This window comes from Scomber japonicus, chromosome 14, assembly GCF_027409825.1.
Source record: "Scomber japonicus isolate fScoJap1 chromosome 14, fScoJap1.pri, whole genome shotgun sequence".
Lineage (NCBI taxonomy): Eukaryota > Metazoa > Chordata > Actinopteri > Scombriformes > Scombridae > Scomber > Scomber japonicus.
This window is the reverse complement of record NC_070591.1, coordinates 15583128-15597622: the sequence shown is the minus strand read 5'-3', so window position 1 is coordinate 15597622 and position 14495 is coordinate 15583128. Positions and strand designations below refer to the sequence as shown.

The following is a 14495-nucleotide window of genomic DNA, read 5'->3' as shown; positions in this document are numbered from 1 at the left end:
AGTATCTGATTTAAAATGTCTGATCAGGTGATCATGGACCGGAGGGGCCACAAGGTATCAGGGGTCGTGAGGGCCCTGCTGGCCCCAGAGGTGAGCCATTGGTTTTACTTACAGAGTTGCTGACATATTGCTATTACTTTTATTATCTCGTAATGCAAGAAATACAAACTGCACCAGGTGGCAGCAAAGAGTCAGTTTGCTAATAAAGCCACATTAGAAAGAAGGACTCCTTCCTAGACTAAAGCAAATCCAGTGTTTAATACTAATAATGCACATAAATTATCATAATGAAAATGTTCACTACTACTTAACCATTATTCATTGTCTTTTGAGCACAACTGGGTTTTATTCAATTTGAAAATCCATCTGAAATTCTCACTTTAATTTTAGGATACTGCCTGCAATACCAACCCATGTTTATCTAACTGATGTCCTTCACTTTATAATCACTTATAATGATTTATTTGACTTTGTAATGATTCTTCTCATCATTTAATGATGAGCAGAATCATTATAAAAAAATATAAAGTGTTAATATAGTGTTATTGGTTTTAAATCACTACAGACTATGGAAAAAATGTAGAATAACTCAACTAGTTTGGAAAAAATAAGTTATGTGTATACATCTAAAATGTCTAGTATGAATATATTAGATATGTTCACACACATAATATTATTTTATTAGTTGTGTTTACTAGTAAAACAAACAGCAAACTTGCATGAGGCTTGTCTTTGTTAGTCACAATATTCAATAAACTATCAGTTATGATTGGACAAATGCACAGGACACACTCCCTATACCAGCCTGAGTTACCTGCACATGATAGAGTAAGATAACTTGATACGATGACTCAACTTGTCATCGTATCAAAGTACAAAGGCATCATAAATATAGTCCAATATAAAACTACAGATGCCTTGCCACAAACTTTGAGTGTGTTTGTACTGAATAACAGTCACCTTAAAAAAAGAAAATGTTTTGTTTTTGAGTGACTCATGGATTGATATTCAACAGAATATTTATTTTTTATTTTATGTTTATGTCATCAGGGCTGTCTGGACAAGATGGTGCAAAAGGCTCAAGAGGTAAATGAGTCATTATGGTATAAATATGACTAATACACCTATTTAAATATTATTGTAATATGCACAAGGACATTACATCAGAGATTACAACTCTAGAATATATTAGGGTCAAGCTAATAGAAGAATCTTTTATTCCTCTTGCTTTTTAAATATATAAAATAATGATTATGTTATAATATTTGGCCAATAGGTGACCAAGGACATGCTGGACCCCCTGGACTTAGAGGTCCTGCTGGGCCTCCTGGAGATGCTGGACTTCCAGGTAAAATAAACTCGCTGTCCCTTCTATGAAACATGATCTTCAGCTATAGTATTATTAGCGGACAGTATGATGAGATATAGTCATAATTCCTCCCTCTCTGTAGGAACACCTGGGCTTCAAGGACCACCAGGTACAGGTCTATTATGACTCACACTGTGGTTTTAGATTCTTATCTTTAGATCTGTTGCTTTAAACGCTGTCAAGACTGAAAATGTTCTCACATTTTATTTTTAGGAATACCAGGGAATCCAGGACAGCCAGGGGCCAAAGGTACTCCTGTCAACTGTAGTGCTTTAATAAAAACAGAAAAGCCTTCTCCAGCAGAACATGTCCATGCTTTCTAGTGTAGTTTATTTGAAATCTGAGATGTGTCTGTCTTGTTTTAGGTGAAATGGGTCAACAAGGGAAAATCATTAATGCAGGTAACAGAGAAAGCACAGAACCTTCTTTTACAAACCATTGATTATAATATAGTTTTGAGAATATCTGATCTTCACTGTTGTTTTCCAGCTGGCTCCGCCTCTGTGGGTATCCCAGGACCTCCTGGGCCTGCTGGACCTCCCGGCCCTGCCGGACATCCAGGATTATCAGGTCTGACAGTTTGACAGCCCAGAAAAAACCCAGCCCTCGTCCACGTCATTCTGCATGATGACTGATTGCATATTATCACAATTAACAGGGCTTATCACTGTTGTATTAGCTAACTTAAGTGTGTTTGTATTTCTTTTTTATCTCTCTTATTTATACCTCCATAGGTCCTATTGGTCCTGCTGGTCTGCCTGGCCAACCTGGTAGGTTACTGCACCCCAGACTCAAAAACAAAACAAAACAAATTTGGATCAGATATGAAGCCTTCAGAGTCTCATAGATGCTATGTTTTTCCGTCCTCACAGGTCCTAAAGGTCCGCCTGGACCTCCTGGACGTCCTGGTAAATAAGACACATTGTACTCTGTTTTGAGGTTATCCAAGACATCATCAGAAACAATATTGTGGAATTTGACACCATGTGAGAATAGCCACTCTCTCTTCCTGCAATGGCATGTTCTTTAATATGTGTCACTGACCATCTGAATACTTACTTCATTAGGAGATTCAAGACAAGGACCTCCAGGACCACCTGGTCCTCAAGGTCCTCCAGGCAAGTATTTGAGCTAATCAAATCCACAGTTTCAAATGTTTTTTATTTTATGACACTTATCCATTCTTCATATCAAACGTTAATAATCATGTCTGCCTTATAGGTTATGGAAGACCAGGACCTAAAGGAGACAAAGGAGATTCAAGCTATGCATCTGGCTCTGGTATGGCTCAAAATCTGAATGTTTGCTCCGTCAGGATGCAACAGAAACAGAGCATGTCACAGAAAGCACTAAAGAACAGTTACACAAGTGTATTCACTTCAACACTGCTCTTCTTACAGGAGTGCATTATGGACAACCAGGACCACCTGGGCCACCTGGACAGAAGGGAGAAACAGGTGACCTCTTATGTATCCTTTAATAAAACTTCCTCTCTGTTAATTTACTTGAAATCTATCATGACATTTCTGTTATTGTTTTAGGTTCACCTGGACCAAGAGGGTACCAAGGTAACTGTCTTTCTTTAAGTTATGTGTATCTTATCAGCTATAAATCAATCTGATCCATTCATTGTGTTTAGCTTTTACAAACCTTTATGACCATTATGTAAAAGTACAGATAGTTCTGAGAAAATCTTGAACTCCTTGTTTACCCAGCACTTCACGAGGTAGGAAAAACCCCTACAATATCCGTATAACTCTTTACATTAATGAGCAAACACAATTAAAAATCTTGTTAAAGCACTAGAATGGTGTTAAAGTTTGTGCCTAACTATATTCTGCAAGGTGTTTACTATCTATTTTTTCCTCAGGCTCAATCTCAGTCACCTCAGGGCCTCCTGGTCCTCCAGGTCCTCCTGGCCCTTCAGGCCCACCTGGCGCATTCTCCTCTTCTGAGATGCACCATTACATCAATACCTATCTAAGTAAGAGTTTTTCTGAGCTAAGGTCGCAATATCACATGCTGCCAGGGGACAACACTGAGTTAAACATGTTTAATTTGTTCCATGCAGGCAGAAACAGACAGGCTGGTATTCCTGGACCTCCAGGTCTACCTGGGCCTCCAGGAATCCCCGGAACCTTCTCAGGCTCTATAGAGGACATCTCCACTCGCATCATTGCATACATACAACGTAAACTTGTGCATTCCCCCCAGAATTTCTATTATTAAATGACAGTGTGAGGAGTACTTGATGATTTCATTTATTAGCTATGTTGTGCTACCAAAGGTTCAGGCTCAAGCTTCGGCACTGGTATCCAGGGTCCTCCAGGACCACCTGGCCCTCCTGGCCCCGGCTCTGGATCCCTGACTGTCAACGCTCTCATTACCATGCTACAGAGTATGTACATGTTCAGTTGGAGTCGAATCCTATCAGACACATGACCCACATTGCACTCCACACATTTGTTGGAGACAGTGTGCCCATGAACTCTTCAACATCAACTCATCTGACATTTGTGCACATAGCTAAACTCTGTCTCTCTGTTGTGATCTGCTCAGGAGATGATGTGAGGAGATATATGTCAGGACCGCCAGGGCCACAAGGACCACCAGGAGCATCAGGAGGAATCTCTGGCACTTACAATATACAGGAGATAGCTACTTATGTCTTCAACATCATGAATGGTAGGCTCAGGTTGCGTAGAAAACATTGACCCTGGAAATGGTGCCTGAACTTCAATCAGTAAAATTGTTTTCCTCTCTCAGAGAGAGGGATTGCTAGAGGTGTGCCTGGGCCACCAGGCCCTCCTGGGCCTGCAGGTGCAGGGGGCTCTAGCTATACTTCTGCTACAATTGACTACTCTGAATTGATAAGAAGTAAGTTACTACTAATGTTTCCCTTTGACAGACACTGACCTTGTCTTACATAGAGAAAATAAACTCTACAGAGTGAACAGGATTTAGATCTGCTTGTCTTGTTGTTTTCCTCAAAAATTACACAGAAAATAATGTTCTTCGCCACTTAGTAACAAAAGTCACTCATACACCTTTCTTATATCCACACCCAGATTCAGACTTCTGTTCATGGATTTCCTCTGCTGTACAACATGGTCCTCCCGGTCCTCCAGGTGTTTCAGGGCATCCTGGCCCTCCTGGCCCCCAGGGGCCACCAGGAGTCTCCACTTCAATTATGAAGGGAACGGGATGTCGCGGGTACAGCTTGGAGGAAATTCAGCGTCACCTGCAAGGTGAGTCTTGGCAGACTGGATAATCATCACTTATTGGTTATTGTGAGGTAGACTGACTGCTAATGTAAATTCAAATTAAATTGTATCTATTATATCAAGTAGTTTCATTCTTCTCAGCTGTGAATGTTTTGTCAAAAAGTATGTCTAACAATGAAGAGTCATGATAACAACAAATAAAATAATCACACTTTAAAACAATGTATCTACAACCTGCGACCAATTGTATTACACTGTAGTACAGTTTAAAAAAGCATACTAATGATTACATCTTTTAGCTCATTTGAGTAAAACGATTGCAACATACTTAGAAGAAGAAAAAAAGAAGGAAAATCCATAGACAAGACTTAATGCCATAATTGCCTGCCTGAGAGAATATTTACTGAAAACAGAATTAAACATTTGGCAAAGCACATTAGAATTTCCTGTAAACGTCAACCAAAGGCAATGATGCATTTTTCATTCTTTGTTGCCCCCCCCGGAACATGTGCCTGCTTTACAGACAGAGAAGAATAGTCCCTTTCCAGTTTCCAGTTTATTAGGCTCCCCGACATGAAAAGCAGTTGCTGCCCTCTCTGGTTGAACATTTCAAACCTGTTTCACTGCTGGGTGTGGCCAGAAGTTTAGCCACACCCATCAATGACTTCACAGTGTATTAATGCACCCTGAAGCAAAGTGAGAAGTTTAAACTGAAGGTCCGCAATAACAATATTTTAGAGGGTTAAGTTACTCTTTTATATAATGCAATACAACAGGCCTGCATTAAGACCTTTACTGTATGTAATGCAACATTCAGTTCTTGTTGACACGCTAGATCAGTGTTGACTCAGTTATCTTTCTGACAGTGGTTGTGTTTCTAATAATATCACAGCTCATTGTTTCATACATAGACCCTCATTAATATAAATGGAGTTGCACTAGTGATCATCATTTTGATACACACTTTTTGAATTTAATGTTTTTAAGGTTCTAGCTTCAGAGGTCTTCCTGGCCCTCCTGGTCCTCCAGGTCCACAGGGTCCACCAGGCAGACAAAGTGGATCGGTTTCCTACAGTGGGAACTTCCCTCGGGAGTCTATCCGTGCTGAAGTTCAGGAGTATCTGACCAGTGAGCTATCATACACAGATGAATATACATGAGAAACATGTGGAAACATTTATGACTGCAGATCTCATAAATAATCCTTTTTTTAACAGGTGACAATGTTCGTCGTACCATTATGGGACCTCCAGGTCAGAAAGGAGATCGTGGAGAGCCAGGTTACTCCCAGAGCTACGTGCATAGCTCGAGCTACCCTCAGGGTGACCCTCGCTATGGTTCAGACCGCAAAGACATTGATGTCAGCAGGCTCGCTGAGAGACTAGACTACTCCAACGTTGCTTTGAAAGTTACAGACTACATCAAGAGTGGGTAGATTACGGCTGACTAATATGAAGAGAATGAATAATTTCATATTATTATACATGAATTGGAACTAATAGAAATCAAATTAAATGAACAAGTATGACTACATGTGTGTCAGCAGTACTTTGATATAATAATCCTTCCCTAGATCAAGGCCTCCTGCAGGATTATCTGGTTGAAGGTCCCTGGAGGTCAAATGTAAGAGCTATTCAAGGCCCCACTGGTCCACCTGGCCCTCCTGGACCACCTGGCTACAGCCGTGTCATTGGAACTTACGGCAACATCACAGCTGACCTGATGGACTTCTTCAGAAGTGAGGACACAGATTTATGATTTTCCACATGTTGTATCAGATTAAACTCTACAGCAATGGAAAACTATCTGGACTTATGTAAGCGTAGTTGGAAAATGTTGCTTCATTACCACTGAATCTGGGCTTTTGCTCTTTCACAGCCCATGGCACCATCCCCGGTCCTCCAGGAATCCCTGGACCAAAGGGAGAGAGAGGGTACCCAGGACCCAGGGGAGAAAAGGGTAAAGCCCAGAAGAATAGATAACACTGAGAAAATCCTGTTGTATATTTTCCAGAGTAGAAAAATAGAGTAGAGTGACTGAGACAAGCAATCTGAGTCTTGTATGTTTACAGGTGATCCTGGACGCCAGGGTTTATCAGGACTACCGGGGACATACACTGTACAAATTCCACACCGAGTGCAGAAGAGGGATACCGGTAACATACTTCAAAATCCAAATCGTGAAAAAATGTGTAAAAGTGTAACCTACATGTTAACTCATCACTAAACCATTTTTTTCCTCCACTGCAGGCAATAAAGTGGTTCGTCATCAGCTGCGTCGCCGTCAAGCTAACATTGGCTAAAAGGCAACATACTACTGGATCATGTCAGATTTCATTTTTACTTTAGTCTTTTTTTTTCTTAGGTGTTCAACAGTAGCAATGCAAGTAGTAGAACATGCTCATTATTTTTTCAATTTGTAGAAAAGGACAATTTGAGGAAAAATTGCCAAAAAAATGCATCAAACGTCTCTTAAAAACAGCTTTGGTAGAGTAATGGATTTAGCTACAGGTGAGGGTTTTTGTGAGAGTCCGGCATTTTTCACTTTTTAAAATGTGGGTGTGTAATGTTTACTTTGCTTAGGTAGAAGCTTACATTCAAACTTTATCTGGGGGACAGCTTTGGTTAAGAACATTTTTGGGCAATAGCTAGAAATTGCTGAAATTTTTAATTGCACTTTGCATCTTTTCCCACAGCTTGTGTGACTGCAGAGTCTGGTGTACTTTTTTTGTTTTGTATTATTTTTTTTTTTGAGGATTATATTGTATTGAGGACTATACAAGTGTTAAATGCTGTTAATGTTGTAACGTGGTAACCAATCGATGTTTCATGAAAGACTACAATACTACTGCCACATTATCTTTATGAATCAAGCCATCTTCCAGCCTCTAAAACCCTGGAAATTAGCCATTCAAATTATATAACAAATATATTTTTAAACATAATAGCAATGCATCATTATCTGAAGCAGACACTGTCCCAGTCAAGTTGCAGGTCATTTGTGCAGCAGGAGGATTGGGGTTAGGTGTGTATGATGCTGCATTCAGGACTGATGATTTACTTGAAAGGTTTGTTGGTTAAAAAAGAAAAATTAGGTTGTTTGCAGGGTTGTGAGACAGGGACTCAGATAATCTCTAAGGAATGACTGATTGGATTGTATATTTTTGTATGACAGCACACTGAAATTGGAAAGATTAAATTATAAATTGTTCCCAGATTATGTTTTACATTCATGAATTTATTGACATTTGACATTCAATATATTTGACAGACACACAAATAAATCTATTTTTGGACTTGTGAGTCTTGATATTTGTGTGACTAAATTGATCTCAAAATGATTTCACTCAAGGTTTGGTCCAAATAAACAGTCAATATTTTATTTACAACAAAAATGTCCATTTATAAAGACACTAAACACATTTGATCTGACATCAAAAATGCATATACTAAGAATATTTGTTGTGGTAGAATGACAACTCGTCAAACACATCAAAATGCTGTAACTTAAAATAAAAAAATATTTGAAATCTATGGGCCACATGGTGTCATTCACAAGACACAGCCTCCAATAACCCCAATAAAAATCCAGCATTCATGACAAAACACCATGTTAATGTTCATGTCAGTATATAGAGAACTAATAACATGCATTGATGATATGCAGTGGCAAAATAAATGAATCAGGTATTGTTCTCTTGAAATGGGTCTCTTTTTGTGCGCCGTCAGTACTCATAAAATGCAGTGAAGAACATCTCTTCACATTATGAAATACAGTTAAGGAGTTACAGATTCAGCATATTACCTCTCATACAACACTGGTCTCAAAAAGAGCCAAAGCTCATCACAAAGAGCGATTACAGCATCAATATATCAGGAATACATGTTTAGAAAACTAGCTGTGGTCATAAAATATGGGCTTATTTGAAAAAGAAAAAAAAAGAAGGTAAAATCAGAAGCAAGAAAAGATGTTCAAACAATTCATTCAGTTTGGAGTTCGAATAGGCTTGGGTGAGACAAAGGTGACTTACTGTCAAATACACATGACAGTTTACTACTGCATATCTTTTTAGCTCATGTGGCAAAACAGTGCAAATCAACAGCTTTACATTCTTTAAGTATACGTTTGTGTTCATACTTCACACAGAAAAGCATTCACTCATGAGAACATTTCTCAAAAAAGGTGATCTTTTATTTATTTATATGAGTATTTTCATCATTCTCCAGGAAGTAACAGGCCACCTCTGTCTTTAACTAAACAGGGGAATGTGTATTTTGGAGAACAGCAATGAAATGAAATGTACTAAAGCAATAGATATATTTTTTAAAGACTAAAATCCTCATGTTAAGCAGAGTATCTGATTGAACTTCATATGTAGCTACGCACATGTAACATTTTACTCAGCGCATGATTCACAACACAGTACATTCCACTTGCTTTTAAATCACAGCCTTATGATCCCAACACGTTGCTGTTTTTGACTCCCATGAAGACATTACACACTGGGCACATAGGACTACACAGCCATAACAACGCCTTACAGACTACAGACCTCTTCTGAGTCATCAGTACATCTCCCCAGAACCAGCTCCACCTTACATGCAGCAAAACAGACTTTATAGTTGGCTTAATCACCAGCTTATGAAATGAATAAAACTCTCTCTCAACACCTTGTGATTACAGGTGAAAATGATATCCAGGTATTTAAGTGCAAAACATTCAGGGGGCCCTGTATTTACCGCAAGCTGTAATAAACACATGGATGGGCCCTAAATGCAGAAACAAAAAAGAACATATGAGGCACTGAAGATCATTCATACTGTAGCAGGCTGTGCTTACAATGCTTCTGATAAGCATGATTGGCCATAGCTACCTACTGCAGACTTATACATTTTGAACATGCTCAAAAAAGTGCATATTTGTCCATTGGACATTTCCCAACGAGCAGATAAGAGTTGACTAAGTGAGGGAACGGAGTGTAGGCACATCATGCTCACTAAAGGTGGAATCGAAGCAGTGAAGACATGTTCATGTTTATCAGTAACGGTCAGAGAAATGATGCACACACAGGAAGAGTCTGTTAGCACAGCCAAGTTTGATTTGAGGATATAAACTAGAGTTGTGCAGGTTTGGGATGGGGTAAAATTTGGATACTCGACTCTGGGTGGTGGGGTTAAGGCATTCGGATTCGCCGCTCATCTTGAAGAAGACGGCCTGCTCCTGGAGCTTCCGTGTGAACTCCTCCTCCAAAGCCTGCAGGGGGCAGCAGATACAAACAAGTGAGTCAACCATTGAGGATTTTATAACATGATGAAAAAAATGGTCAAGGCAGCTAATTGACTGCATGAGTCTCAACCGTGACATTCATATAACAGATTAGTGATAAGCATGAGCTTGATACGAAACACAGTCTGATTTGTGGGATTTACAAACTCTTCAAAAGAGTAAAATTATATTAAATGTACCTTCTTCCTGGGTCTGAGCTTCTCTCTCCACTCCTTTATCTCCTGGGTGTGCTCCTCATCCAGCTCCTTCAGTTTTTGGGTCTCGTGTTCAATCAGCAGGTGGCATTTCTCATTCTGAAAGGAAATGTGGGTGAACATGTAATCTTTGGAAGAGCAACAACAAAATACTTTATTTGCACTGCAATTAACTCCTGTTTCTCTTATTTGATTGTTTCATTTTTTGGTGTGTTAAGATCAAAAATACTTTAATATCATATTATTCATTTTCCTTCTGGATGCTGATCCTTCTATAGTCACAGTCCACTGTTTATAATCTAGGTATTAAAAGCTTGTTCTCCGGTTACATTCGTTCTAGGTCTAAGTGAGTGCAGACAAGAAAGCAAGCTAAATACTTATAATGTGAGCATTTGTGGTCTCACCTGTAGCTGCTGCAGCTCTCTGATGTTTGAGTCACACTGCAGTTGCAGATCCCTCATCTGGTTCTCATGTTTTTGGTGTTGATGGAGCCTCTCATTCTTCTGCCTCTTTTCTTCCTGAGAAGCAAACTGAACCACACATACAAAACACAATTCAAACTCATTAGTACTGTGCTAAAGGCAATACCAGCAAACAGAAGAATAGAGTCAGCAGAAGAAGAAGTGCTTCTTGATGCAGAGAATTTATGAGATGTTCATTATTTCCTCCAAAACTTTGAGGATGATGAAGTATCCTGTGACTATTTCTCACTTTCAAATCCAGATACAGATGGAACATTTCTAAACATTTTCCATTAAAAATAACAAATTCATACTACAAGTTAAATGAAGTAGATCACAGCTTACAGTTACAGTTTACGACAGGGTTTGAGACTTTGAGAACCACAGACATATAAAACTTTCACACATTCTGCAGGAGGGCAGACACAGAAACAAGTGAGGGGGGTTGTCATTGAGCGCAGAATGAGAGGACACCCTTTTGTCTGACGGTTTAGACGAAGGACAGTATGACTGAGGACTCACTCTGAGGACAGAAAGGACAGGTAAAGGACAGGACAGGCAGGATTGGAATCAGTTTGGCCTGGCCTACAGACTCAGCTTAGTCTTTCCCTGCTGCTGCACAGTTCTGATTAAATCCCTAACTGGATTTTTCCTACACCAATAGTCCCAATAAATCTATCTCTATGGGATATTCAACTGGCATTATTCATGTATTTCCTGTGCTGGAGAAAAGCACTCAGCACAGTTTGGAACAAGACATTCAATCCGCACTCCTCTCCATTGTGTTCCCCACCAGACAGCCCAGTGAATGAATGCTCCTGGCCAAATCCCCCTTCCATGTGGAGACACAGACTCCCTTGCCCACAGATACACTCAGCTCTAATTAGGCAAACCACTGGATGTGTTGCAGGGGAAATCTCTCTGCACAGACATATCGTCTAGTGGCAGCTTTACAGATTTACAACTTTTCATCTAATTTGTGTGCATGTGTGTGTAAGCTGGTGCTGGGGGAGAGAGAGAGACACAGGGAGATATTGTGCTTGGTTTTTTGGCGATTTGGTGACTAATACAATCCTTTTTTTTAATGTGTGGCACAAAACAGCCCACAAAGAAAAAGTGTGATTGAATATGCAAGGGTGTTAATGTGTGTGTGTCCGTGCTGCAACATGTTGCATTGCCTTGCACAGCGCTGGTGTTCAAGCAGTTACAGAGTGTACAGTATGCCTCAGATCTATAGAACTTGCTGAGCTTTCCCCTGAGACCAGCGTCATCAGCACTGAGGTTATTTCCTGTAGTTGAAGAGCAGCATGACTCTCTTCCTGTTCTGTGTGTGGAGAAACATCAGGTTTGTGCCACCAGTCCCAGTTTCTTCTGCACTGGACACACAGTATATTAAAGGCAGGCAAGCAGTAGCAATAGATGTTGTTGCCTAATGTTAGTTAACCCTATTTCAAATTGATTACTAAATTAATATATTGACTAAACACTCTTCGTCCAGTACCACAGTTTCAATTTCTGAACATGAGCACAGAATAGCAAACCTGCAAATCACATTTGTCTTTTGAGGTGAATGTTTCAAAAATTCACATCCACAAAGAATAATGTGAATCATTAAATGTCAAAGTTGCAGCAGTATAGTTATTCTGACGTGAAAGAGCAAAGCCACTCCCTTTGGAAATATAGTTTCACATTCACTCTCACATTCATGGTTTATGATTACTACCAGTAGGCCTAAAAGCTTGGTTCTATAAAAGACGTGCTGCAGCTCAAGCTAAAGACGATGCACAACCTCAAGGCAGTAAACATGAAAAATGAAGCATGCTTCACCACAAATGCATGAAATGTAAAATTAACGAATGCATAGTATACTTAAGGGGAAATATTAGCTGGTATAAAATGTGGCACTGACATGCATGCAGTAGATTTCTGGGGGAAAAATACTGTCAGTTTAACTTTCCGCATATTTGCTTGTTATTTTCAGTTAACACTGTTGTGACCCAATTTTCAAAAAAAGACACAGCGCGTCGTGTCTATAGTTAACAAAATCTCAGCATTAATGAACTTCGTCTTACAGAAGGAATCACAACCACTGATGTCTCCTCTCTTTCTTTTTAGTGTTCCTCCACAAGCTTCTCTCACCCAAAGAGAGAAACTGTTACCTGCTGCTTCCACGACTCTTCTCCTCCCTTTTCTTCTGTCTCTCTGGGGAGGCTTTGCAACATGGTCCCTTCCAGCAGCTTCCTCCTAACAACAAAAACATTGTCTTATACCATTTTACCCCCCCTCCATCTCAGTGGAGCTTTTACTGTGCCTTATTCTGCATAGTATGACCTGGGGGCGATGGGAGGCGTAACACATTGGCCGTGGATGATAATGTCTTTGCAGAGCTGAAATCTACATGTTGCACTTCTCTTGTGTGGTTTTGCACATTTGGTTTTGTTGCAGCACCGTACAATAGAAGAGAGTTTCATAGCAGTTTTATAACAGTTTTATACTCTGTTATGACATCAAAGCACAAGTTCACAATTGTCTTTCTAAGACAACAGTCAGGTGCCCAAGTGGGCATTTAATTTTTTAAAATTTTTAATCATTCCTCCTGTTCATACTGACCATTAGAATACCCCATTCATGTATTGTGATGTGGCCCAAAATCCACAAGCCTCCATACATATTGCTTGTATATGAAGCTTCAGCCATCCCAATGATTCAAAACAAGTAGATATCTTTCAGTGTTACAGACTTTTTAGTGCCAAAGTCCCTCTTTTTGTTACTGTACTTCCACTGCAGCTCAACAGGAAAACACTGTCAGAAGAAACACAAAGGGGGAATTTGATGCTAAAAAGGCTGTAGAAGTGGCAGATATCCACTTGATGTGACTAATTTAGACTGCTGAAGCCTCGTAAAAGCTTCAGAATAAATTTTAAATAAACTTTTGCACTATTGTGTTCCCCGTCAATTACACTGAAAGCACATTTTAAGGTGATATTTTAATACCTAGTATGAACAGGAGGAGTGATTATACAGTTCATATGGACACCTGACTGTTGTTTTGAGACTCGAAAAACTGCGAATCCATCCTTAAAGTGTTAGCCCACACAAAACATACATATGTCCAAATCCATTTATTTAAAACCTCTGTTACCTCTGTTAGACATTTGGCTTTGATAAAAGAAAACCAGTGAATAGTATTTTAATTTTTTTAGCATTAATCCACCATGGCCTAGCCTACTGGCTTTTTTCCGGGTTTGACTATACAGTATAACAGCTTTAACTTTGAAAATATGAAAATATTAAGTAAAGTATTAGACAAATGAAAAATTTGACCTGACAATGGTGCTTAGATGAAGGGTTAAGGGGTGGGAAAAAGTGTAACAAAAGGGGTGGCGAAAGGTGCTACAAGTCATCCTGAGGGGGGCATGAATGTCTGTACTAAATTTTATGTCTACTTTATGGGGGAATTAGAGAAAAAGTGGGGGCTGGGGGGAGTGGGGGGACCAAAAATGTCTGTGCAAAATGTCATTACCATCCATCCAACAGTTGATAAGAGATTTCAGTCTGGACCAAAGCGGTGGACTGACTGAATTATACTTACCCAAGAGCCAACCGTACTAGTGGGGCTAAAAATATGAATTCATGATTTTTCTACAACACCTGTGTGTGTGTGTGTGTGTGTGTGTGTGTGTGTGTGTGTGTGTGTTTGCGTGCGTTCGTGTGTACGTGCGTACGTGTTCATTTCACTGTATAAGTGGGCCAAATGAGCAGGCAGCAGACTGGTACAAATTCGACACTGGGACTCACTGGGACTACAAAGGGTTGAAATTTGATACACTTGCAAAAACAACCAAATCCCACAGGAGCTCTCCTTCAAGTTAAGTTTTTATTCCCCAGCCAAATACTATTTTCTTCACTTTTGTTCAAAGATAAATTTGCTGTTAACTACGCTTGGCAGTGATCAAATAAA

At 39.6% G+C, this 14495-nt stretch overlaps 2 protein-coding genes across 2 annotated transcripts in view; one reads left to right on the top strand and one right to left on the bottom strand.

The window, feature by feature from the left end:
• LOC128372512 (collagen alpha-1(XVII) chain-like) overlaps positions 1–6922 on the top strand; it is a 29621-nt gene extending 22699 nt beyond the window's left edge. The window contains 25 exon segments of the mRNA XM_053332607.1: positions 28–177; positions 1051–1086; positions 1277–1348; positions 1452–1478; positions 1583–1618; positions 1735–1770; positions 1859–1939; positions 2104–2277; positions 2437–2487; positions 2591–2650; positions 2770–2826; positions 2911–2962; positions 3085–3095; positions 3240–3353; positions 3441–3560; positions 3657–3767; positions 3929–4054; positions 4136–4246; positions 4438–4617; positions 5581–5721; positions 5811–6020; positions 6167–6331; positions 6472–6552; positions 6665–6748; positions 6843–6922. Of these exon segments, the coding sequence (XP_053188582.1) occupies positions 28–177; positions 1051–1086; positions 1277–1348; positions 1452–1478; positions 1583–1618; positions 1735–1770; positions 1859–1939; positions 2104–2277; positions 2437–2487; positions 2591–2650; positions 2770–2826; positions 2911–2962; positions 3085–3095; positions 3240–3353; positions 3441–3560; positions 3657–3767; positions 3929–4054; positions 4136–4246; positions 4438–4617; positions 5581–5721; positions 5811–6020; positions 6167–6331; positions 6472–6552; positions 6665–6748; positions 6843–6895 (2339 nt within the window). The 3' untranslated portion in view covers positions 6896–6922.
• A 1619-nt stretch (positions 6923–8541) lies between these two features.
• LOC128372511 (STE20-like serine/threonine-protein kinase) lies at positions 8542–12756 on the bottom strand. Its single transcript, XM_053332605.1, has 4 exons — positions 12694–12756; positions 10478–10603; positions 10059–10172; positions 8542–9846 (listed from the first exon to the last, which is right to left on the bottom strand). The coding sequence occupies exons 1-4, from the start codon at positions 12754–12756 to the stop codon at positions 9631–9633; spliced, it is 519 nt and encodes a 172-aa protein (XP_053188580.1). The 3' UTR covers positions 8542–9630.
• Between the last annotated feature and the right edge of the window lie 1739 nt (positions 12757–14495).

Bases quoted from the DNA above. Each gene is read 5' to 3' on its own strand.
- LOC128372511 (XM_053332605.1), bottom strand. From the start codon at position 12,756: ATGTTGCAAAGCCTCCCCAGAGAGACAGAAGAAAAGGGAGGAGAAGAG. The intron at 10,604-12,693 runs GTAACAGTTTCT...TGTGTGGTTCAG, and splicing joins AAGAGTCGTGGAAGCAGCAG to TTTGCTTCTCAGGAAGAAAA. The intron at 10,173-10,477 runs GTGAGACCACAA...ATTTCCTTTCAG, and splicing joins GAGAGCTGCAGCAGCTACAG to AATGAGAAATGCCACCTGCT.